Source organism: Canis lupus, chromosome 8, assembly GCF_011100685.1.
Source record: "Canis lupus familiaris isolate Mischka breed German Shepherd chromosome 8, alternate assembly UU_Cfam_GSD_1.0, whole genome shotgun sequence".
NCBI classification, from domain to species: domain Eukaryota; kingdom Metazoa; phylum Chordata; class Mammalia; order Carnivora; family Canidae; genus Canis; species Canis lupus.
This window is the reverse complement of record NC_049229.1, coordinates 47586417-47610596: the sequence shown is the minus strand read 5'-3', so window position 1 is coordinate 47610596 and position 24180 is coordinate 47586417. Positions and strand designations below refer to the sequence as shown.

Genomic DNA, 24180 nt, shown 5'->3' with positions numbered 1-24180 from the left:
CTCTGCCTCACCCAAATGGGGCTAAGAGAGGGCTAGAGCGACCCTCGTCCTTTTGCCTGGAATGGGCCACACTAGGGTGCGCACCCTCCTCCACCCTCCTGGTGCACAGAGGGGAAACCGGGTACCTCCGGAGGTGCTGTGAAGAACCCGCGAGCTTGAGGACGCACTCGCATCCTAAGGAAAACTGTAAAGAGTGGGAGCCCAAGGAAAAAAAAAAGTGTAAGTTTGAGGGACAGACAAGAGAGTGGAAGTCCCCAGCGGAGCAAGGGAGGTTGCAGCCTAAAGATCTCTAAGCCAGTTCTTACCGTCTGTGGGAGACGCCATCTTCCAACCCATGTCACGTGACACCGCCAACCGTCGGCGGGAAAGCGGAGATCCATAAGCCACGCCCCTCCCCCAGAGACCCAATCGCCAGCTCGCAGCCTCTTTTCATTTCCCCGCCCCATAGGGCCATCTTTGCCTAGCCCCGCCCCCAGCGCTGGCCACACCCCCTCGCGCAGTGGACGAGGTGGCGCGACTGCGAAGCTCTTGCAGGGTCTTATTTACTCTCCTCGGTGAGGGGGTGGGGTGGCGGTCGTCCCTGTGGCCAATCGCGGTTCCCGTTTAGGGGGCGTCTCCTCCGAGCGCCCATTACTGAGTACCCAAGTCGGGGCACTGCCCTACCTCCGCCAACAGAATTTGCTGAGGTGGGAGGGCTCTTCCCCTTCTGACCAATCGCATGTCTCCAAGGCTGGGACCGAGGGGTGGGGTCAAGTGTTAGGGCGCGTGATTGGCTAAAGATAGCCTCGTCCACCAATGAAGCGGTGCGGCAGGATGGAGGGGCTAGGCCTGCGCGGCCTGGAGCTTCTGGGGAGTCACCCGCAGTAGGGGCGCGTAGAGGAGGGTGAGAGGCGGCTGAGGACCATGGCGGCGGTCGTGGCGGCGGCGGCAATGCGCGCACGGATCCTGCAGGCGAGTGAGCGTGGGACCGAGGGATCGCGAAGCTAGGAATTGCGTCCTTTCCGTCCACAATCTAAGCCAAAAGAACCCCACTTCTTAGCCGACCTTTCTGTTCCCACCGGACGCGCGCGGCCCCCCTGTCCCAGCCCCTCACTTCTTACCCGCCCTCGTTGGATCCTGGACTGTCACCCCTGGCCCGCTGCCCTTTTACTCTGAAGGCTCTCCTTATCTGGCTTGGGCCCACTCTGCTCCTTCGGCCCTGCCTGCCTCTGCAGTCAATCACTCTTACCCGCACCTCTTGTCGTTCCCTGACCGTGACTCCCTTTCACCTCCGTGCCAGTCACCTCTCTCTCACCAGAAATTCCCTCTTCTGGTCACCTTCTCCTGCCCAGAGCGACCAGATTTTTCCCTTCCCCCCACCCTACCTCACTGTCTGTAATCCATGGTAAGGGAAGGAAGCACATGAGGGGGAGGGTCAGTACATGAACTTTGAATCTCCTTCTAGAAAGCGTACACCAGGTTCCCCCCCCCCCCCCCCAAAGCAGCTATTCGCTGAGCTGTTTTCCCTCTTTGTATTTTCCACGGTCTGTAGACTGGCCTTTTCCTGCTAAGACTTGGTTAGACCTTTAGCAAAGTTACATTATTCATGTTGGTGGTAAATAACGCATAGTTATGCTACCATGATGTCCCAAGCACATGCCAGGGACTAAACATCTCTTTAAAAAAAAAAATGATTGAAGAATGAAGTGATAAGCATCTCTAAAACAGGTGATTGAAAATAAAAAGGGGGGTGCCTGGGTGGCTCAGTGGTGGAGCATCTGCCTTTGGCTCAGGGCATGATCCTGGGGTCCTGGGATCAAGTCCCACATCAGGCCTCCTGGCAGGGAGCCTGCTTCTCCTTCTGCCTATGTCTCTGCCTCTCACTGTGTGTCTCTCATGAATAAATAAATAAAATCTAAAAGAAAAAAAAAGAAACAGGAAGTGTTAATTCTAAGTTCCTAGCCCAAAGTTAGCTCTTAGTGTGCCAACACACCCTCAACGCTTGCCCATGGTGGGGATTAGGCCCTTTCTGAAGCTAGCCTAAGGGGAGAGGTTCTACCAGGAGTTGCATGCCTGAGGCCTGTGGTTTCTAACTCTCTTCATAGTCCTTCCCCAGTTTTCACAGCCTAGCAAGGACTTAGGAGGCAAGATTTACTGCCAGAAACATTCTCCACCCTACAAGAAACAACATTGCCCTTCTTACTTGTTACGTCCAACCTGGGAACTTCTTCCTCCATATTGCTGGACTTTTAGATAATATTAATACTTACAGGTTGCAGTGAGTTCTACTGCAGAAACTAACACATTTTTAAGATTCTTAGCAAAGTCAGCAAAGGTTCATGTTTAAATGCTATTTAAAGGGATGCTTAGGGATCCCTGGGTGGCGCAGCGGTTTGGCACCTGCCTTTGGCCCAGGGCGCGATCCTGGAGACCCGGGATCGAATCCCACGTCGGGCTCCCGGTGCATGGAGCCTGCTTCTCCCTCTGCCTATGTCTCTGCCTCCCTCTCTCTCTCTCTCTCTCTCTCTGTGTGTGACTATCATAAATAAATTTTTAAAAAATTAAAAAAAATAAATAAAGGGTTGCCTAGGTGGCTCCGCGGTTGAATGTCTGCCTTTGGCTCAGGGCATGATTCCCGAGGTCCAGGATTGAGTCCCGCATCCAGCTCTCTGAAAGGAGCCTGCTTCTCTCTCTGTCTCTCTCTCTGTGTCCCTCATGAATAAATAAAATATTTTTTTAAAAAAATGCTATTTAAAGGGACAGCGTAGAGAAGGGGCTGGAAGAGTTTGTTAGTCTGGCTTTATTCATCTATTTCTTGCTGTGATCCAAGTTCTATTTTTCTAGTATCTTTTTTTTAGTAGTACAGATACAAAGTTTCTACCCTATAATTTCCATTACCAACTTATCCTTGAAATCTTTTACCAAAATTGACTTTTTTCCTTTGCCTCCTCACCATCACAGTGAGTCATTAATAGCCTTAAGAAGATATTTTGTCCTGGGATACCTGGGTGTCTCAGTTGGTTAAGCATCCAAATCATTTTGGCTCAGGGTTGTGGGATCAAGTTTCCATGCTGGGATTGGAGTCTGCTTAAGATTCTCTCTCTCCCCTCCACAACCCTCTTCCTACTTAAAAAAAAAAATAAAAAAAAAGTATTTTGTCCTTTATTTATTTTATTTTTTTTATTTTTATTTATTTATTTATTTTTATGATAGTCACACAGAGAGAGAGAGAGAGAGAGAGAGAGGCAGAGACACAGGCAGAGGGAGAAGCAGGCTCCATGCACCAGGAGCCTGACGTGGGATTCGATCCCGGGTCTCCAGGATCACGCCCTGGGCCAAAGGCAGGCGCCAAACCGCTGCGCCACCCAGGGATCCCCGTATTTTGTCCTTTAAATCAAGGAGAAGAATCATCCTTCCTATGCACTTTATTTTGGACACAGACACTATTTTCTGATTCATTTGAAGAAACTTCTGAGTTGACCTGAAAAAGAACAGAAATGGTAATCTTTAGCCAAATAGGAACAACTGTAACATGAAACTCTGATAAAGAGTAGTCTAGGGGGTGCCTGGGTGGCTCAGATGGTTAAGCATCTGCCTTTGACTCAGATCATGAACCCAGGGTCCTGAGATCAAGTCCCACATCAGGAGCCTACTTCTCCAGCTCCCTCTGCCCCTCCCTCTGCTCCTGCTATCTAATTCTTGCTCTCTCTCAAATAATAAAATCTCTAAAAATAAAGTAGTCTAGATTCTGACAGTCATGAATTTCAGAGCATCATCAAAAGGGTCTATAAAGGAAAGAGCTTGTGTTTTCAGTAATTTTAAGTACATATGGTGCTTGATGTTCGATAGCTCAACTTAAAACTTTTTGATTTTACAGTGGTGTGAAAGCAGTATGCCTTCAGTAGAAACTGTATTTGGAATTTTGAGTTTTTATGCCCTTTGCATCCCAGTGAAATGCAGTATGATAGTCTTGAGGGGATGCTGGGCAGCTCTCCGTCAGCCACATGATCACCAGGTTAAACAATTGATACACTTATAACCATTCTGTACCCATACAATCATTCTTTTTTTCACTTTCAGAAACAGTATTCAGTTCATTGCATTAGATATTCAACACTTCATTATAAAATAGTAATTGTGTTAGATGATTTTGCCCAACTGTAGGCTAATGTAACATGAACATGTTTAAGCTAGGCTAGGCTAAGTTGTGATGTTCATTTGGTAGGTTGGGTATATTAAATGCATTTTCAACTTACAATGGGTTTATCACTCATATTCAGAGATAAGAAAACCAGTCTTTTTTTTTTTTTTTAGATTTTATTTACTTATTCATGAGAGACACACAGAAAGAGGCAGAGACACAACACAGACAGAGGGAGAAGCAGGCTCCATGCAGGGAGCCTGATGTGGGACTCGATCCCAGGACTCCAGGATCATGGCCTGGGCTGAAGGCAGAGGCTCAACCACTAAGCCACCCAGGCGTCCCAAGAAAACCAGTCTTAAAGAAACTCTGTGATTTGCCTCTGAGATGTGCTTTAAAGAGTACAGGGTTTACAATCACACTTGCATTCTTTCCCACCTTCACCACCTTCTTGTTTTTTTTTTGTTTGTTTGTTTGTTTGTTTGTTTTTAAGATTTATTTATTTCAGAGAAAGAGAGAGAGAACAAGTAGGGTGAGGGGCAGAAGAACAGGGAGACTCTCAAGCAGACTCCACACTGAGCATGGAGCCCAATGCGGGGCTTGATCTCATGCCTGTGCGATCATGACTTGAGCCAAAACCAAGAGTAGGTGCTCTACTGACTGCCACCCAGCCCACCCACCCCCACCTGCCAAGCTCCACCACTTTCTGGTTTTTAAGAATATTTGTGAAGATTGGAATTCATGATTATAATGAAGTAAATTACCTGACACTTAAGTAAATTACCTGACACTCCAGGGTCTTTCAGCTAGTGACTGATGGGGCTAAGAATTCAGGACTTAAGTTTTGGTATCTCTTTTTGTGTCAGGCACTGTCCCCAGGCTTTGGGAAAGGAGAGGTAAGTAAAACACTCACTGAAAACTCCTCTGTTAGTGGCTCAGCGGTTTAGTGCCGCCTTCAGCCCAGGGCCTGATCCTGGAGACCTGGAATCGAGTCCCACATCAGGCTCCCTGCATGAAGCCTGCTTCTCCCTCTGCCTCTCTCTCTCTCTCTCTCTCTGTGTCTCTCATGAATAAATAAAGAAAAGAAAACTCCTCTGTTATAACGCAATGATAGTGCACAGACAACTGCAGGGGTGTAGGGAAACTATCCCAAACTCAACCTGTCCATTCAGGAAAAGATTCCAAAAGAATTCGCTCCAGGCTTGACTTTTGCAAGACTAACAGACCTTCAGCCAAAGGGAAAAGGGAGTGCAAGGGAGTGCCTGATAAAGGAAATAGCAAGTATGACATAAACACCAAGAGAGGAAGAATTTTGGTGTGACTGGATAGAGGATACTTTCTTCAGCAACAGTGCTAATGAGTGTTTCTTGAGAAATGAAGATAGGAGACCCAACCTGTCAAAAACTCTATATTAATGTTTTGTTATGCCACATGCAGTTCCTTTCATACCCTCTTGATGTCAGGGAAGTTGTGTATAAGTAAAAAAGTAAAATTAAGTGGCTTAGAATGCTCATTGGCTGATCTATACATTTTCTGCCTTGTAAGAGAGTATGCATGAAACATAATACTAACTGATTGCTTGGTGAGTACTCATTCTTTCATTCTGCAAAAAATGTTATTGAATGCTTACTCTATTTCAGGAATGGTGTCAGGGGCTGAGGACATAGCCATCTAGTGATCTTTAAGGAGAGAGAGACCTAATAATTAGGTGCTTGGTCTAGACTTGATATTTTGACTTAAAAGCTTCTGACTCTGCTACTTCTGCTTTCACTCTCAGAAGTTAACTTTGTCTTTTCCTACTTTGGAGATTACAGAAACCATCAGTTGAGAACTCCCTCAGCTACCTACTACCAGACATACAAAACTGACCTGCACTGATACCCAAAGTGATGGCTAAGTAAGAGGCTAAGGAGTAGGAGAGACCCAAGCAAATGGGATGAAACAATTCCAGGCAAGAAGGGACAGCATGTACACAGAACACAAAACATGTTCCAAAATGCCTAGAGCATATACAGCAAGGAGGAAAGGCCTTTCAAGCTATGAAACTTGAGATGAAGTCTTCTAAGCAACATCAAGATTAGTCTTTATCTAAAAACAGAGGAAAGCCATTAGAGCTTTTTAAACAAGAGAGTAATCTGCCCTGGGCAGCCCATGTGGCTCAATGATTTAGCACCACCTTCAGCCCAGGATGTGATCCTGGAGACTCGGGATCCAGTCAGTCAGGCTCCCTGCATGGAGCCTGCTTCTCCCTCTGTCTGTGTTTCTGTCTCTGTCTCTCTCTCATGAATAAATAAATAAAATCTTTAAAAAAAAAAAAAAAAAAGAGTAATCTGCCCAGATTTGTGTTTTAGAAAACCTCACTGGCTTAGGGTAGGAAACTAGATTCAGCAAGCTTAAGATTGGAGGTTGAGAGATCTGTTAGGAAACAGTTAAGTCTAGGTGAGAGACAATGATGATAGAGACTATGGGGATGGCAGGAGGGGTAGAGAAAAAGGTCTGTGTTCCAAGGACTTCTAGGAGGACAGATTGCCAGGAATTGTTTGATTCACTGTGGAGAGAGAGGGAGGAATTGTGGTGACATTCAGGTTTCTTCTTGGGCAACTTAGGTGAATAGTGGCCCCCTTCACTGAAAGGTGGGATAGAGAAAGCCAGGCAGCTTGATGAGAGAAAGGTGAGGACTTCCACTTTTTCAATATGTACCTGAATAACACCAAGGTAGAGGCATAGTGAAGACAGTTGGGTGGGTGTTATCTGAAGAGGAAGAGCTGGCTAAGAACTACAGATTTGGGCATCATCAGAATCTAGATCATCAAGCCACAGGAGTTGATGAAATCATCCAGGGAGAATGTGCAGAATAGGAAAAGGCAGCCTAGGACAAAACCTTGAATTTAAATAGATAGTGGCCAGGTAGCAGAGGACTAATCAGCACAGAAGGCAGAGATGTGTCAGAAGAGACACAGGACATCCCTGAAGACAAGTGAAAAGGGCATGAAAAATCAAGTATAGGAAGACTGGGAAGAACCCAAGGGATGTAGGAAGTCACTGGTGTTTGGTCATGAAGGTTGGAGTAGACTGAAGGGTTCGTGGGAAATGAGGAAATAAAAGGTAATTAGCAAAGAGAATCCTTGCTATTGGATGGAGAGATGTTTAAGTTTCAGGAAAGAAAGGATAATTGATGTGTCTGGGTGGGAGGGGCAGGAAAGGTGGGTTTTAGAGCACAGGTGCAGAGGAACCTCATCAGTTAGTCCACAGATACTAGTTGTGCACTTCAGTCTTTCAGTCACTTTTTCCCCACTGAGCTTGCTAGCTACCTGCTCCCTTGTAAGAAGAAAGGAGGAAAAGGGGTGCCTGGGTGGCTCAGTCAGTTAAATGTCTGCCTGTGACTCAGGTCATGGTCTCAGGGTCCTGGGATCAAGGCCCACACCAGACTCTGTTCTAAGCAGAGAGTTTGCTTCTCCCTCTCTCTCTCCCCCTCCTTGCCCCACCATGCACTCTCTCACACACACAAGTAAATAAATCTTTAAAAGAGAGAGAGGGAGAGTGAGAGAAAGGGAGGAAAAAAGGATGGGTATAGGTCAGTTTTGTAGATTTGCTAGTAGGAAGTTAAAGTTCTCATCTGATGGTTTCCAATCCCTCTGAAGTAGAAAAAACAAAGGTCAGCTCTTAAGAGAGGGGAAGCAGTAGGGTTAGAATTTTTTTTTTTTTTTTTAACTGCGGGATTGCACCCTGAGCCAAAGGCTGACGCTCAACCACTGAGCCACCCAGGTGTCCCCAGGGTTGGAAATTTTAAGAGAGTAAGTTCTGAAATAGCAAGGAGTGAGATAAGCTTTGAAATAGCAAGGAATTGGGATGCTTGGATGGCTCAGCGGTTTAGTGCCTGCCTTTGGCCCAGGGTGTGATCCTGGAAACCCAGGATCGAGTCCCATGTCCGGCTCCCTGCATGGAACCTGCTTCTCCCTCTGCCTATGTCTATGCATCTCTGTGTGTGTCTCTCATGAATAAATAAAAATCTTAAAAAAAAAATAGCAAGGAATAAGAGCAAATAAGTAGCAGGGAGATAGAGATAGTAAGGAGATAAGAGATAATAGTAAGGAGATACGAAAAGTTTTGAAATAGCAAGGAGTGAGAGCAAAAAGTATAATAATAGGGGATCCCTGGGTGGTGCAGTGGTTTAGCGCCTGCCTTTGGCCCAGGGTGCGATCCTGGAGACCTGGGATCGAATCCCACGTCCGGCTCCCGGTGCATGGAGCCTGCTTCTCCCTCTGCCTATGTCTCTGCCTCTCTCTCTCTCTCTCTCTCTCTCTCTCTCTCTGTGTGTGACTATCATAAATAAATAAAAATTTAAAAAAAAGTATAATAATATAGGAGTAACATCGAATGAGCACCAACAACTTGCTATTTTCCATATTGGGACAATCTTGACCATAACAATTGTAAAGTAGGTGAGCAAGTCAGATGTAGTGCCTACCTTAATGGAACTTCAGCCTTTTTGTTTGTTTGTTTTTAGATTTTATTTATTCATGAGAGAGACACACACACACAGAGTGAGAGAGGCAGAGACAGAAGCAGGGTCTATGTAGAGATCCTGATGTGGGACTCAATCCCGGGTCTTCAGGATCAGGCCCTGGGCTGAAGGCGTCACTAAACTGCTGAGCCACCAGGCTGCCCAAACTTCAGCCTTTTAGGCAACAAATACCCAGGCAATTACAACTAAGACAGAAAAACCTGATAGGGTTAGTACTGGCTGCTAACCTAGTCTGGGGTGGGGGCAGTTAGCTATCCAGTGGACCTTTCATTTGTACTGTAGATGTTTATTAAACACCTACTATGTAGCAGGTAACATGTTGGTGTTGGGAACATTGCTATAAATAAGACATGGTGGGCTCCAGAAGAGTATTGATGGTTTGAAAGTTTTTGTGGGGAATGGGAGAGGAAGTAGATGAGGCATTTGGAAGAATTGTCTGCTGGCCCAAAGGACCTGCATCCTTTCCCCTGGTTGGTGCTGCAAGAACACAAATTCTTGTACCTCGTTTAGCCCTAAGCACTTTGGTTAATGTGTCTGTCTTCAGACAAGATAAAAGATTATTAGATTGCAGTTTTCCTTTATATCCCATTCTAAATGTTTGTTTTCTGAATTTGATATATTTGTCTTTGAATATTTCTTAAAACAACTTCCATAGCATATATACAAATGAGGGATTATTTTATTGTAACTGACCCCTCTCCCTCCAACATGCTGATTATAGCCTATTAAATCTTAACTATATAGTACATTCTTTTCCTATAAGGTACATGTGGCATTTTTTTTTTATTTTTTTATTTATGATAGTCACACAGAGAGAGAGAGAGAGAGAGAGAGAGAGAGGCAGAGACACAGGCAGAGGGAGAAGCAGGCTCCATGCACCGGGAGCCCGACGTGGGATTCGATCCCGGGTCTCCAGGATCGCGCCCTGGGCCAAAGGCAGGCGCCAAACCGCTGCGCCACCCAGGGATCCCTACATGTGGCATTTTTTAAAACAGCTTTCTTGAAGTAAAATTGACATAAACTGTACATATTTAGGGTATTTCATTTGATAAGTTTTATATTTGCATATGCCTGTGAAAACATCATCACAATCAAGATAGTGGACATATCCATCAGAAAATGTTTTCTTTTTACTCTGTCTTCTGTACTTCCTCCATCATCCCCAGGCAGCCACTGATCTGCTTTCTCACCCTATAGGTTCATTTGCATTTTCTAGTTTTATATAAATGGAATTGTACAGTGTGTACTGTTTTGTCTGATTTCTTTCACCCAGTATAATTGTTGTAGTTATCGATGTTATTGCATGTATAATAGTTCCTTTCCATTGCTGAGTATTATTTTAGTGTATGGATATACCTCATTAGGTTCCCTATTCACCCATTCAATAGTGGACATTTAGGTTGTTGCTAAGTTTTGGGCTATTACAACTGCTATGAGCATTTGTGTTTAAATATTTATATGGGGGCAGCCCGGGTGGCTCAGCGGTTTAGTGGTTTAGCGCCGCTTCAGCCCAGGGCCTGATCCTGGAGACCCAGGATCGAGTCCCATGTCAGGCTCCCTGCATGGAGCCTGCTTCTCCCTCTGCCTGTGTCTCTGCCCCTCTCTCTCTCTCTCTCTCTCTGTCTGTCATGAATAATTAAATAAAATCTTTAAAAAAATAAATATTTATATGGGCATATTATACTACCTTTGACACTTGGTTATGTACTATCAGACATATGACACCTGTTGTGTTAAATACCATCTAAGAATTTTCATATTAGGATCTGTGGTGATGACATTTTTCAGGCCAAATATTAGGAAAATATGGTCTAATAAAAAACATTTTTAAATCAGGACTCTTCTGGAAATTGAGGACGTGATCATTAATTTTCTCTTTAAAGACTGTATGACCATTAAGAGCAAATACCAAGTCCTCTTCCATATACCTACAGTAACTAGTGTAATGTTAAGTATATAGTAGCTATTTGCTAAGTCTTTAATAATTTTCTGCTCTCATCAAAATAATCATTCTTTTACCTCACAGGTCTCTTCCAAGGTGAATTCCACTTGGTATCCAGCATACTCCTTCTCTTCTTCAGTGGTAAGTTTATTTGGCACTGAAATTGGATTTCCAAGAAGGAATACAGTATAATTTTGGGATTTTTCCCATTTACTTTCTTTACAAATTTGTGACAAGAATATATGTGAAATTTTCTCTCTTGGTTTTCTTATCTAGTATTATTTTAATTATGTCATAAACATTTTCAGTATTGCAAAATGCTCTTTATACTTACTATTTTTAATGGCTGCATAATATTCTGCCAAATATATATAGCCAGAATTAACTAAAAATTTTCCCATATAATACTTAGATTGATTCAATTTTTCAATATTATAATGCAAACATTTATATAGTTTTTTCCCTTCTTTTAGATAATTTCCATTCTGAGGTAAGATTACTATGTCAAAAAATACATTTTCATGGCTTCTAGAGGTTTTATTGATTCTGCCAGATAGTTGTCCTCTTCACAATCTTTATAAGTTGTTTTTATAAAACTGTCAGCCATTTGCAGTATCTAGAATCTAATAAGGATAGGTGCTCAAAATCCTTTTTATCTATAAGCACACACTGTAACACAGTAGTCCTTCACATTTTTTAGTCCACAGCCCCCTCTGAAAATTTAATGTAAGCAAGCTACTTCTTAGAAAAACTACACACAAAAATATTAAAAAAACAAAACAACTTTTTATCACAAAGGTAATACATGCCCATGGTGAGAGGTTAGAAAGTCAGCTGGCCAACAAGCCTTACGAGCTAGTCTTTGTTAACACAGAAGCTACTACTTTTTTAGTGTAAGCCTCATAGTGACGTAAAGTTCCACACTGATTATCAAGAAAGTTTCCTTTCTCAAGAGAGATCATAATAGAGGCTCAGCCACATCTTAAGGCTATAGACAAGTACACCATGTATCTCTTTCCTTGTGGTAACATTTCTAGAGAACAGATGATTCATTTATCAACCCTGAATTCCTTCCTCTTTGTGAAGGAGAGAGAAGCAATGAACTAATATAAAGTTTTGTGGGGTTTTTATTTTCCAGCCAACTGTAAAGCTCTTCATTGATGGGAAATTTGTTGAATCCAAAAGTGACAAATGGATTGACATCCACAACCCAGTAAGCAAAGCTGCTTTGGGATTTAAACTGACTAGTCCAGAATTCTGGGAATGTGGTGGGAAGTTAGGAACCTGGGTGTGTGTCATGTGAAGTACATAATGCTGCCCCTGTGACTAGATGAAAAATGGAGAAGGTGATGATGATGCAAAAGATGATGTGCTGCTTTTTCCCATCAGGCCACCAATGAGGTCATTGGTCGGGTTCCTCAGGCCACCAAGGCTGAAATGGATGCAGCCGTTACTTCTTGCAAACGTGCTTTTCCTGCATGGGCAGACACTTCTGTGTTAAGCCGCCAGCAGGTCCTGCTCCGCTATCAACAACTCATTAAAGAAAACTTGGTAAGAAATTAGAATGGTGTCATTTTCCAAACTGTTGCCTAGGATACTTGTCACACCTGCACAGAAGCCCTTTCAGCTGCTCTCCGTTAACTCTATAATCCAGAAAGTCATAGATCATGGCTTTCTCCCTTATACTACTTCTCCCTTGTACTACTTCTTGTACTTTTTTGTTCTTCCTTGGCTACCTAAGAACTAAAACCAATGCACATCCTTGCATTGGTTTCTATTTGTGTGCTTTTTCTCTAGAAAGAAATTGCCAAGTTAATCACACTGGAACAAGGGAAGACCCTCGCTGATGCAGAAGGAGATGTATTCCGAGGCCTTCGTAAGCTGGGAGTCCCTCTTTGGGAGTTCAGGAACCTTTTGGGAAAGAGCAAAGGGAAGATAGGAGGCAAAGATCTCAGAATGGGAGGTTGCTTCTTCCAGGTAGATTTTGCTATCCCATAACATCTTTTTTAATACTTGTGGGAAATAACAATACTTCTCAGGTACATAGAAAATAGTTTGCTTCATTTATTTTACTTGATCTTCCAGTAGGTACATGCATTTCACTCTCTTTTTCCCCTCCATTTGGAGAATCTCATTTTGTACATCCCCTTCACATGGAAGGGCAAATCAAGGTTTCTTCCCTGTGTCATTGGCCTGAGCCATTCTTTATCCTCAGGAATGACTAGAATATGACGAAGCTAAGTAGTACACAGTGGAGAGCTGGTGGTCTGACTACTTCTCTGTTCCAGAGGTGGTCGAGCATGCCTGCAGTGTGACATCTCTCATGCTGGGAGAGACCATGCCATCCATCACCAAAGATATGGACCTTTATTCCTACCGTCTGCCGCTGGGAGTATGTGCAGGCATTGCTCCATTCAATTTTCCTGCCATGATCCCTCTTTGGATGTTTCCCATGGCCATGGTGTGTGGAAATACCTTCCTGATGAAACCATCAGAGCGAGTTCCTGGAGCAAGCATGCTTCTTGCTAAGCTGCTCCAGGACTCTGGTGCCCCGGATGGGACACTGAATATCATCCATGGACAACATGAAGGTAACTGCCCTTCTGTACATGGCATTTAATCTGGCTACCAAAAAAATCAAGGTGTTGAGTGGCAAAGGAATATTTTAGGATGAGGAACCTAGGGAAGAAGGGATTTACTAACAGTAATCTCCGTGTTTGAAGATAATGTGTGTTGACTGTTTGCCATCTCTATGCTAAAGTAACTAATTGAGGAGTAGCAATGCTTCTTGCCCTACAGAACACCTTGGGACAAAGAAGTCTGGATTAGGGCAAGACCCAAATAAAAGATAAAGTTTTCTCTTCAATATTGAGAAAATTTCTAGATCTTAAAGACATTCTAATTCATGTAGTAATAGCTAACACTTAAAAAGCATTTCTGTGTTTTAGGTACTGTTTCTAGTGCCTTTCATATATTATCTCATTTATTCTTTATAACAATCCCTCAAGTAGGTAATGTTTTTCCATTTTACAGGTAAGAAAACTGAGGCATAATGAAATTAAGTAATTTGCCCAAAGTCACAGTGCTAGAAACTATCAAAGCCAAGTACCCAGGAAAGCTGACTCTAGTTTTTACTTTTATTTTTATTATTTATTTATTTTTATTTATTCATGAGAGACAGAGAGAGAGAGAGAGAGAGGCAGAGACACAGGCAGAGGGAGAAGCAGGCTCCATGCAGGGAGCCCGATGCGGACCTTGATCCCAGGACTCCAGGATCATGCCCTGGGCTGAAGGCAGGCGCTAAACCGCTGAGCCACCCAGAGTTCCCTGGCTTTTACTTTTAAATACTAAGCTATATTGCTGCTCCCATGAGGGCACAGTAGTATGAGAGTGGCAACCAGAGTCCTGGTTATATAGTGACAATTAAGGACATACCACATTCTTAAAGGACAACTTGAGTATTAAAAGGCCCTGGGCTGAAGGCGCCACAACGCTACACTGCTGAGTCACCGAGGCTGCCCAAGGCTGCTATTTTGGGACACCTGGGTGGCTCAGCATCTGCCTTTGGCTCAGGGCGTGATCCTGCGGTCCTGGGATCAAGTCCCACATCGGGCTCCCTGCATGGAGCCTGCTTCTCCCTCTGCCTCTGTCTCTGCCTCTCTGTGTTTCTCATGAATAAATAAATAAAAATCTTTAAAAAAAAAAATAAAAGCTGCTATTTTGGAGGAAAACAGGAATTTTTGTTTTTGTTTTTAAAGACTTTTTTAGGGGCACCTGGGTGGCTCAGATGGTTAAGCATCTGCCTTCAGCTCAGGTCAGGATCTCCAGGTCCTGGGATCGAGTCCCACATCAGGCTCTCTGCCCAGCAGGGAGTCTACTTCTCCCTCTCCCTCTGCCCCTTCCCTCTGCTCTCTCCCCCCCACCCCACCTCAGAAATGAATAGGATTTTTTTATTCATTTGAGATAGAGAGTGAACACAAGCAGGAAGGGCAGAAGGAGAAAGTGCTGGTGCAGACCCTGATGTGGGGCTCAATATCACAACCCTGAGATTATGAACTGAGCTGAAACAACTGCATCACCCAGGCCATCCCCACCCCTTCACTCTTGCTTTTGGCTTAGGTCATGATCTCAGGGTGGTGAGATGGAGCCCTGAATTGGGCTCTGTGCTCAGCAGGGAGTTTGCTTGGGGTTCCTCCCCAACCTCATCCCTTTCCTCTTCTCCCTGCCCGCCCCCCTCATGTGCATGCACACACATGCATGGATGCTTTCTCTCTTTCGCAAATAAAATAAATAAAAACATTTTTTTAAAGAATTTAAGAGATGGAAAGAACTTCAAAATTGGAATCTAGAATAGAAAAATAAAAGTATGGAAGCTTCTCATTCACAGCAATGGGAAAGGGGAAATTTGCCATGTTGAGAAGCCCACAGCTATTTGTTCCTTTGTAGTAATCATTTATTTTCTTCCTAAAGCTGTAAACTTTATTTGTGATCATCCGGATATCAAAGCAATCAGTTTCGTGGGATCCAACCAGGCAGGAGAGTATATCTTCGAGAGAGGGTCGCGACATGGCAAGAGAGTTCAAGCCAATATGGTGACTTCCTGTTCCTTTTTCCCCTAAATCTGTTATATGTATTGAAATTACCTACAGACAGCTCTTCAACAGAGGGGCTATTTCCCACTCTAATGCCAGTGTATTTTTATTTCCAGTTCATCCTGAATGAACCTTTAGCCATGAACCTTGTGATGAGTTTTATCCTAAGTCCCTTTCATTACCTTTTTATCCTATACACCTAATCTTGATCACAAAGGGCACCTTTCTCCCTAAGAATGTTATTCAAATGCTTTGGGCTTTAGAGGTAACAGCTGGATTCTGGTTCTGGCCCTGTATCTTCCTTCATACCATGCTTTCTAGTGCTTTATCTTTCCTTCCTGTCAAGGCATATCCTAACTACTATAATGTCAAAGATACGCTTTGCCTGAGAGTCCAAGCTATCTAAGGTACTAGAAAGAGCCAAATATCCCTGTATGTGAGTGTGGTTTCCTTGGTTGCAGTTTGCTCTTCTCTTACTAGCTCCTTGCCTAATACATATTAATTCTTTGATAGTAAATATAAAGTTCAATTACCGCTTTCTCACCCTTTGGTTAATGTTGCAGAAAGGATAGCCACCTATGCACAGGCTTGGAACCTGCTTCTGATATGCCTACTTATTTCTTTTCATGGCTAAATGTCTTGGCCATTTTGACTTAAGTCCCTACCCGTTCACGACATATTTACTGAGTATATTCTGTGTCTAATAATATACTATGTGTAATGGGATAAAATTAAGTAGCAGACATGGTATCTATTCATGGACTCCACTACAGTTGTACAGTAGTCCCTGTTCATCTCTGGGAGATGTCTTCCAGGACCCCCAGTGGATCCTGAAACTGGATAGTACTAAATTCCATGTATACTATATTTTTTCCTATACATATGTATCTATGACAAATTTTAATTTATAAACTAGGCACAGTAAGAGATTAATAATAATAAAATAGAACAATCTTAACAATACACTGTAACAATATGGCTTCTCTTTCAAAATGTCTTATTATACTTTATTCACCCTTATGATGATGATGATGTGAGATGATAAAATGCTTACATTATGAAACAAGGTGAGGTGGTGATGTTGTGCCACAGCATCAGGAGGATCATCTGCTTCCAGGCCTCAGTTGATTTTGTGTGACTGAAACTGTCAAAAGTGTAACCACGGAAAAGGGGGGGGGACTACTGTATCTAGAAACATGCATGGACATGACCATGTTATCTTACGTAGCTATGTTTCATGAGGCTATGCATCTGGAAGCAAGTCAATTTGGGGAACCTCTTGGTTCTTGGTTCTTGAAGTGGTGTATTCAAAAGGTCCATCTAGTTCACCTTTCAGCTGGCCACTGGCATTATTACTGGCAAGCTCTTTGTTTACATCACTATTCATATAATTGGAAATCCCAGCAGTCAAGACTATTTCTTGTCTAATTTAGGAAAGAGAAGGGAGTTATTCTTGGTTTCTGGATGCAGTACTTAGCTTGTCAGTTTGTGACTGGAGGTTTTGTTATGCTTTTTGGTAATGGTTTTGATCTAAATAAACACATATCAGCTTATCAGCTAAGGAAGTAGAAAAAAAGTAACCTGGAGATTCGCTCTGTGCTACCAAGACTTTAGCAGTATCAAAATGATAATAAATCTAGCCTCAAAGCAACAAAGGGTATATTCTCTCTTTCCTTAAATTCCCATTTGAAATCTCAGATTCTTTGCTTATTTTCTTAGCCTAACTGAATTTTGCCAAGGGGGATTCATGTACTTTCTGTATTTCCTTAGGGAGCCAAGAACCATGGAGTAGTCATGCCAGATGCCAATAAGGAAAATACCCTGAACCAGCTGGTTGGGGCAGCATTTGGAGCTGCGGGGCAGCGCTGCATGGCTCTTTCCACAGCAATCCTTGTAGGAGAAGCTAAGAAATGGCTGCCAGAGTTGGTGGAGCGTGCCAAAAACCTGAGAGTCAATGCAGGTAATCAGTTATCTGCCTGGCTCCTTTAGACTTTGCATCTGTGACATTAAGCTCTTGGTTTGAGCATTGGCCTGATCAATGGGAGTAAGCATGTTGACTCTTTAACCATTGCCTCTCTTTCCACTGTACTTGCCATTTGGAATCATCTTTAGTTGACAGTCATAATTTATTATAATGAAGATCTTACTTTTATGTTGTTTTACAGGAGACCAACCTGGAGCTGATCTTGGCCCTCTGATAACCCCCCAGGCCAAAGAGCGAGTCTGTAATCTGATTGATAGTGGAACAAAGGAAGGAGCATCTATTCTTCTTGATGGTCGAAAAATTAAAGTGAAAGGCTATGAAAACGGCAACTTTGTTGGACCAACCATCATCTCAAATGTCAAGGTGAACAACTCTGGGTTATTTATTTCACAAATATGAGCACTAAAAGCATTTTAGGAGCTATGGAATCTCATCCTTCCAATTTATAAACGAAGCCATTTAATGACTGAGTCTTTGTCTCTTGCTGGTATTCCTCAGTTATTTTACCTTGAGTCTGAATGAGCCTCCTATCCTGATTCCCAACCTCCTTCCACTATACCAATGGCTGGCAAACTTTCCATAAAGGGCTAGATAGTAAATATTTTTGGCTTTGCAAGGATATACAGTCTCTGTCACAACTACTCACTATGGACGTTTTAGTGTGAAAGCATATTAATGTTGTCTGGCTGTTAAATTAACCTTTATTTATAGACAATGGAATTTTAATTTCAAATAACTTTTCATGTCATGATTGATTTCTTTTGCAGCCATTTAGAAAATACTGAAACCATTCTTAGCTTGTCAGCTATACAAAAACAAGCAGCAAGCCACATTTAGCCCATAGGCTGTATTTTGCCAACCCTATCTTTTGTTACTTACTTAATGTTTTTCTCTTCCTGCTCCTTGCTATCTAGCTTATAGTTATTGCAGTGTCTCCATCAATAATCAATCACCCAATATTTATTGAGCATCTACTCTGCACCCCAAATTTAGTTGCATCTTCGCCAGAAAGATATGAAAAAGAATTGATCTCAATTTTTATTTATCGAAACTCTGCAAGTCTCTCAGCTAAAATTAATGACTAAATAAATTGAGGTTAGGAGGCTTTTTTTGAAATTCATATGTCCCCACTAATCCTACTATAATCCTGAATAATTAAGAGTTGAATGTAAGTATAGTAGAGATTAAGAAGCCTCTTGTCATAGAACCATAGGAGAAAAACCCACTTATTAGCAACAAACACACTGACTAGTTGCAGTGGTGAAGGATGTTTTGAATGTTTAATGTGACCTGTATCAAAATATAATTATACAGACTCATTTGAGAAGCAAAGGAAACTTACCACAGCTAAGTTTAGCACAGAAACACTCTCCTGTGGTGTTTTCGATATATATTTGATTTATGAAAAATGAATTTCATGTAACCTATCAGTAAGATAACAATTGTGTAAACAGGTTTTACAGGTATAAAGAGGAAAACGGTGATGGGTCATGGGACCTAAAACTACAGTGCTTAAAGGACAGGAGTGTATTTATAGTTAATAGGAATTTCAAGTTGTTTATTGGTTTACAGCTTGAAGATGGAACACAGCAAGAAAGGACTTTTTTAAAAAGGTGGTTTAAAAATGGAGAGATTCCTAACATGAAAGCTGTCCATATAAACAGTGGGTAATAAAGTACCAGATAAGCATCAAATACTAACTTTTCTGGATGCATCTCTCCTGACAGCCAACTATGACCTGTTACAAAGAGGAGATTTTTGGTCCAGTTCTTGTGGTTCTGGAGACAGACACTTTGGATGAAGCCATCAAGATAGTAAATAGCAATCCATATGGAAATGGAACTGCCATCTTCACCACCAATGGAGCCACTGCTCGAAAATATTCCCACCTGGTGGATGTTGGACAGGTTTGTGAACAGGATTTTTAGGAGATTCTTGTAGCCATGTACTGTTTCCTACCTAAGGGAGGTGGTAAAGTGATTAGTCACCGCCCCTCTGATTTCCTGTAATGCCCCATTTCTTCCTTAGGAATCAAAGTTCATGGGATGCAAGATGGGGTAGAAGTTAGGGTATTTAAAATTGGTCTCTCTGATGTCAGGCATTTGTGCTTCTAGATGGAGAGTTCCTTTGTTTGAGTCCTTTTATTTGTTGTGGATTTGTTCTGCTTTAGGTGGGGGTGAATGTCCCTATTCCAGTGCCTTTGCCAATGTTCTCATTCACCGGCTCTCGATCTTCCTTCAGGGGAGACACCAATTTCTATGGCAAACAGGTAATTGTAAGAAAACGTTTTTTCTTCTAAGAAAGTTTCTTGAACATATTCAGGAACAAGGATTCTGCAAGGAAGGATCTGTGAGTAGCTTCTGTGGGGTCATACACTGTTCAATAGTGCTTGTCAGGAGGTCCCCTAGAAGAAATTTAAAAAGTAACAAAATTTTGCCAAAGCTGCTGCTTCCTGAATACCTCAGGGCAGCAAGATTTTGGGGAAAGAACATGAGGAAGTCCAAGCCTTTATGTATATCCTTTCCTCTGTCTGAGATCCTCTCCTCCTACCTCCCTTTTTTCATCTAACAATCATCTATCTTGTCTAAGTTTAAAGCATGGACTCCTCCAGAAAATCACCTCTGACCACTACCACCCTCCTTCCTTGAAGCTAGGTTAGATATGCCATCGTGTGCTCCCATTGCACATTTTTCTCTTGTAAGTTATTCATTTACAAGAATTTTCCTGAGCACCTTCTTTGTACCAAACCCTATTCTAGGCACTATAAATACATCACTGAACAAGAAAAATTAAGGAGATCTGGAACTGAATGGTCTGGTTTCACATTCCAGCTCCGCCAGTTATTAACTGTGTGACTTTGGGAGAATGCACCGTCTCTCGAGTTTCTTATCTATAAAATGAGAATAACATTAGTACCTATATATTTCATAAGATTAGTAAGATTAAATCACTATCCCCACATCCTTTAACAGGTACATATGTCCTAAAGCAGGAAGAAGCACAGCAATTTCAAAGAGCAGAAATAAGCAGGGGCACAGAGAGTGAGATGAAGATACAGAGATAGGCAAGGGAAGTCCCGTCGGGCTGTGTAAGCCATGATAAGAAGTCCTCATCACACCATAATTATTATTTACTTCTTAACTGTAGTATCTGGCACAGAGCCAAGTGCTCAAATATGTGTTGAACAAATTGGTGAGTGGAACTTCTTTGTAGCTCCATAGTAATACAGCCATTTTGGAACCTTCAGTAATTAAATGACATGTTTTCTATACAGATCTCTTTTATAGTTCAATTAAAAATTAACAGTGCATATTGCATAGCAGAATGTAATAGTATGACTAACTGGTTAAGAAAACATTTTGGTTTTTTGGAGGCAGCTTATTCACTTTGTGCATTAGTCACAGCTTTTGTGTAATTGACTAGTTTGATACTATTAAGAAAAATTTCTTTCCAGGGGCACCTGGGTGGCTCAGTGGTTGAGCATCTGCCTTTGGCTCAAGTCGTGATCCCAGGGTCCTGGGATCAAGTCCCGCATCAGGCTCCCCACAGGGAGCCTGCTTCTCCCTCTGCCTGTATTTCTGCCTCTCTGTGTCTCTCATGAATAAATAAAATCTTAAAAAAAAAAATTTCTTTCCAGGGAAGCAGAGTAAAACTATTGCTTTTTTTCTCCCCTGTTTTGGTTTAATTACTGTAAGTCATTCTGGTTGAAGGAAAAGACTGACCCCATATACAGCTTGAAGTCTTAAATTCTTAGGTGATCAAATTGCTATTTTGCATCCTGGAAAAAAAACTTGAAAGTAGGTAATAATCTGTCAGTTTTTTTCAATAAAGTACCATGGTCCAGATTTTGTCAAATAATTTTAGAAGAGTACTTTGATCAAGCTAGTGTAATGTTTTTCTAGCAGTAGTATTGCTAGTATTTTTTGGCTTGCTAGTATTTTTAAAGATTTTATTTAGGTATGTATGTATATATGTATGTATATATATATTTATATATATTTATGTATGTATGTATGTATATATGTAATTAAGAGGAGTAGGGAAGCAGCAAAGGGTAGGGAGAGGGACAAGCAGACTCTGCACAGAGTGCAGGGCTCCATCCCACCTCCCTGAGATCATGACCTGAGCTGAAATTAAGAGTCAGACACAACTGACTGAGCCACCCAGGGGCCCCTAGCTTGCTAGTATTTTTTGTCTTAGCTCTTATCAGTCTATTCTCTTTCACTCAAACCTAATCTTACAAAATAAACTATATATATATAGTTTATATACATATATATATATATATATATATATAGTCTTAAATATGCTGAATTTTTTTGGTTCACATTATACATGATTTGGAAGTGATTTTGAGTAATATCAGACATTTTACTTTAGATTTATAAGATGTTATGGATTTTATTACATCAGATATAGAGCTATTTATCACTGACAGTTGTCAGAAATAGCATGTGTTTCATCCCTAATTGTTAGTTTTTCTCTCCTTCCTGAGAGAAAAACTAACAATTATTGAATAGCAGTTACTTTGCTAGGATGTTTGTAGGTTATTTCATTTTCTCCTCACAGCAACGCTATGCTGGGCCATAGATAACAGTTAAGGCCCAAAGTTACATGGCAGTTGATAAGGAAGAGAGGCAGGATTTGAGCCATGTTCCAAGACCTGAGAGCACAAGACTTTAAGCCCTAGGAACAGAATGAACTGTGAGTTTAATAAATTACATTGTTCAATTTTTCCACTTAGATCCTCTTGACTAGTTTCAACACAATAATAGCTAGGGTTTGACTATTTACTCTGTGGGAGGTATTATGCTAAATGTTTTAGATAGATGATCTAATGAACAATATGTTGGATTTTGGGTGCACCAATTCCTCAAGTGGGAATGTGAGTAGCACTTTTCAGCACCTCCTTCAAAAGTTGATTCAAAGAAAAATCATGAAACCCCCAGGAATATATGCTACCTCTATTTTTTCCCCCTTTGTTCTCTTTAGGGCATCCAATTCTACACACAGATTAAGACCATCACTTCTCAGTGGAAAGAAGAAGATGCCACTCTTTCCTCACCTGCCGTAGTCATGCCTACCATGGGCCGTTAGAAACAAGTTTGTTCTAGACTCAGTCCACCCTGAGTAATCTCTCTATATTCTTGACCAACTTTATTTGCCGACTTTGCTCAAGTCAGATTCCTAGGACTGGAATACCTGGTAACTAAAATTTTTCTCAAGACCATCAAACCCATGCAACGTAGCTCTAGGAGACTCCTACTGTAACTCTGAAACCAGATTTTCACTTGCTCTTCTTACTTCAGCTTCTGAGATAGCTTTTGTAACTGTGAAATGCTTACATGGTATGAGAACTGAGACCTATTTTCTAGAAGTTCTCCCCTTTTCTGATGACTTGAAGGAAGGGAAGATTAGTGTATGGAAAGAAGATCTTCCAGTAACTAGAAGAGGACCTCTTGGATGGGGAAATAGGACAGAAATAATTCACCCTTTGGTTGTTCCTCAAACACAGCCCTCCATAAATGGCAGTGGGGGGAGACCCCTCTGCCAAGCTTTCCTGAGCCTCTCATTTAACCCACACTACACAGGACATAATCCATTTCTACTTATCCCACAGTTGTGACAACTGCTTTCTTTTTCGATGAATGCCACTTTGTCCTAGTGATTTATGACCACTAATCCATCATCGTCACTGTTCCTGCTTCTAAAATCACTTCTCAAGGATACCTCAGTACTCACTGGATAAATCAACTTTTTGTGGTGTGTACCAAGTGTTAAATTTCAGATTTGGCTTCAACAATCAATAATGTTTCAGTCATTAATTCGGGTGCAAATGGAGTTATTGTTTTTTTTTTTTTAGAAAACTATTTCAAAAGTTTTTTAGGCCCAGAAATCAAGGAGTATTCCAGCTATGAAAGTGTGCAAGACTCTTGCCTTAAGTAAGTATAACCAGATATTACTTGCCGAATTTTTTTAGGTTCTTTTACCTTGCCTGCATTTCTCATTAGTGATAATTTTTAATGAAAGAACCCTGAATGTAGAGTGATTGGGCCCTAAGAAATTTCAAGGCTCTTCAGGGTATGAAATAGTAAAAAAGAAATGCTTTGGCAAATTCTTTGGCTACCATTAATTCAAATGTCTTTATGCCTTTTGTTCCTTTTGATATAGCTGAACTTTAAGTCAGAAATTGATGAGCTAAAAAAAATAGATTTTCAATTGAATCAGTCTTTTCTGATACAGTTTTTACCTAGTGTACTAGGAGAAGTAGGAGAAAGCTCCTGGCTCTGAGAGAATAATCTCTGGTCCTCAGCCAGAAGACATAGGTCATTTATTTTTCTGTTTCCTCATTACTCACTTAGATTATGCTAATCTGCCCCATGGCAGTGATTCAGTGATTAAGGATAGTGAAAACTTGGAAAAAATTTGTGCACTGTGTAGATTTTAAACTTATTACTACCACTACTATATAGAAATGTCAGAATCTTCAATCATTTAAGGTGATTGGAACTTTAATAAAATGTATTTATGACCCTAGTGGGTCATTTTTTTTTTTTTGATTTGCCTTCCTAAACATGAGGTAATAAAAATTTTTATTTGGTAATAGAATACCCTTTGTTATATCTCTACTTATCACAGCTGGCAACTGATAGTGATATTTAATCCAATCCAACGACTGCAGGCTGGGTTGAATGAAAGGTCATATTGTCTAAATTCCAAGTGGAATTAAATATAATCCCAGAGATTCCTAAATTTTCCTTATATTTAAGGGAAATCACTTTTTTTTTTTAAATACTGGCTCATCAGAATTATGTTGCTCTAATTGGAATCAACTCATTTGGCTAGCTATTTGCCACTTAGAAGAAAGAGTTTGTTTCTTAGATGGAAAAAAATTGCAGTTATATTCAGCTTAAAAATTTAGTATTTTATTTTCTTTTTGCTCTGATGCTGCCTTATTTGAAATTTCTCAGATCCTATGTTGTACTGATTATCAATAAAAAGCTCCTAAAAAGAAAA

The 24180-nt window shown here is 41.4% G+C and overlaps 3 protein-coding genes across 6 annotated transcripts in view; 1 reads left to right on the top strand and 2 right to left on the bottom strand.

Moving 5' to 3' along the window:
- Window positions 1-671, bottom strand: part of LIN52 (lin-52 DREAM MuvB core complex component) — a 111385-nt gene extending 110714 nt beyond the window's left edge. Inside the window, exon 1 of the mRNA XM_038545260.1 lies at window positions 306-671. Within this exon, the coding sequence (XP_038401188.1) occupies window positions 306-336 (31 nt within the window). The 5' untranslated portion in view covers window positions 337-671. The remainder of the gene's footprint in view (window positions 1-305) is intronic.
- ALDH6A1 (aldehyde dehydrogenase 6 family member A1) lies at window positions 610-24180 on the top strand. Its single transcript, XM_038545249.1, has 12 exons — window positions 610-951; window positions 10672-10728; window positions 11726-11800; window positions 11977-12138; window positions 12385-12463; window positions 12876-13178; window positions 15058-15179; window positions 16950-17139; window positions 17345-17526; window positions 18891-19070; window positions 19334-19432; window positions 22156-24180. Exons 1-12 carry the CDS (start codon window positions 904-906, stop codon window positions 22258-22260), a joined length of 1602 nt encoding a protein of 533 aa, XP_038401177.1. The 5' UTR covers window positions 610-903; the 3' UTR covers window positions 22261-24180.
- The window catches only part of BBOF1 (basal body orientation factor 1), a 41154-nt gene continuing 35398 nt past the window's right edge, over window positions 18425-24180 (bottom strand). For all 4 annotated transcript variants that reach the window (XM_038545253.1, XM_038545252.1, XM_038545250.1 and 1 more), the window contains one exon: window positions 18425-19567. In XM_038545253.1, coding sequence (XP_038401181.1) covers window positions 19556-19567 — 12 coding nt within the window. In that variant the 3' untranslated portion in view covers window positions 18425-19555. The remainder of the gene's footprint in view (window positions 19568-24180) is intronic.

Coding starts and splice junctions, on each gene's coding strand:
- ALDH6A1 (XM_038545249.1), top strand. CDS start 904: ATGGCGGCGGTCGTGGCGGCGGCGGCAATGCGCGCACGGATCCTGCAG. Junction 10,729..11,725: donor ACTCCTTCTCTTCTTCAGTG/GTAAGTTTATTT, acceptor TTTATTTTCCAG/CCAACTGTAAAGCTCTTCAT. Junction 13,179..15,057: donor CATCCATGGACAACATGAAG/GTAACTGCCCTT, acceptor TTCTTCCTAAAG/CTGTAAACTTTATTTGTGAT.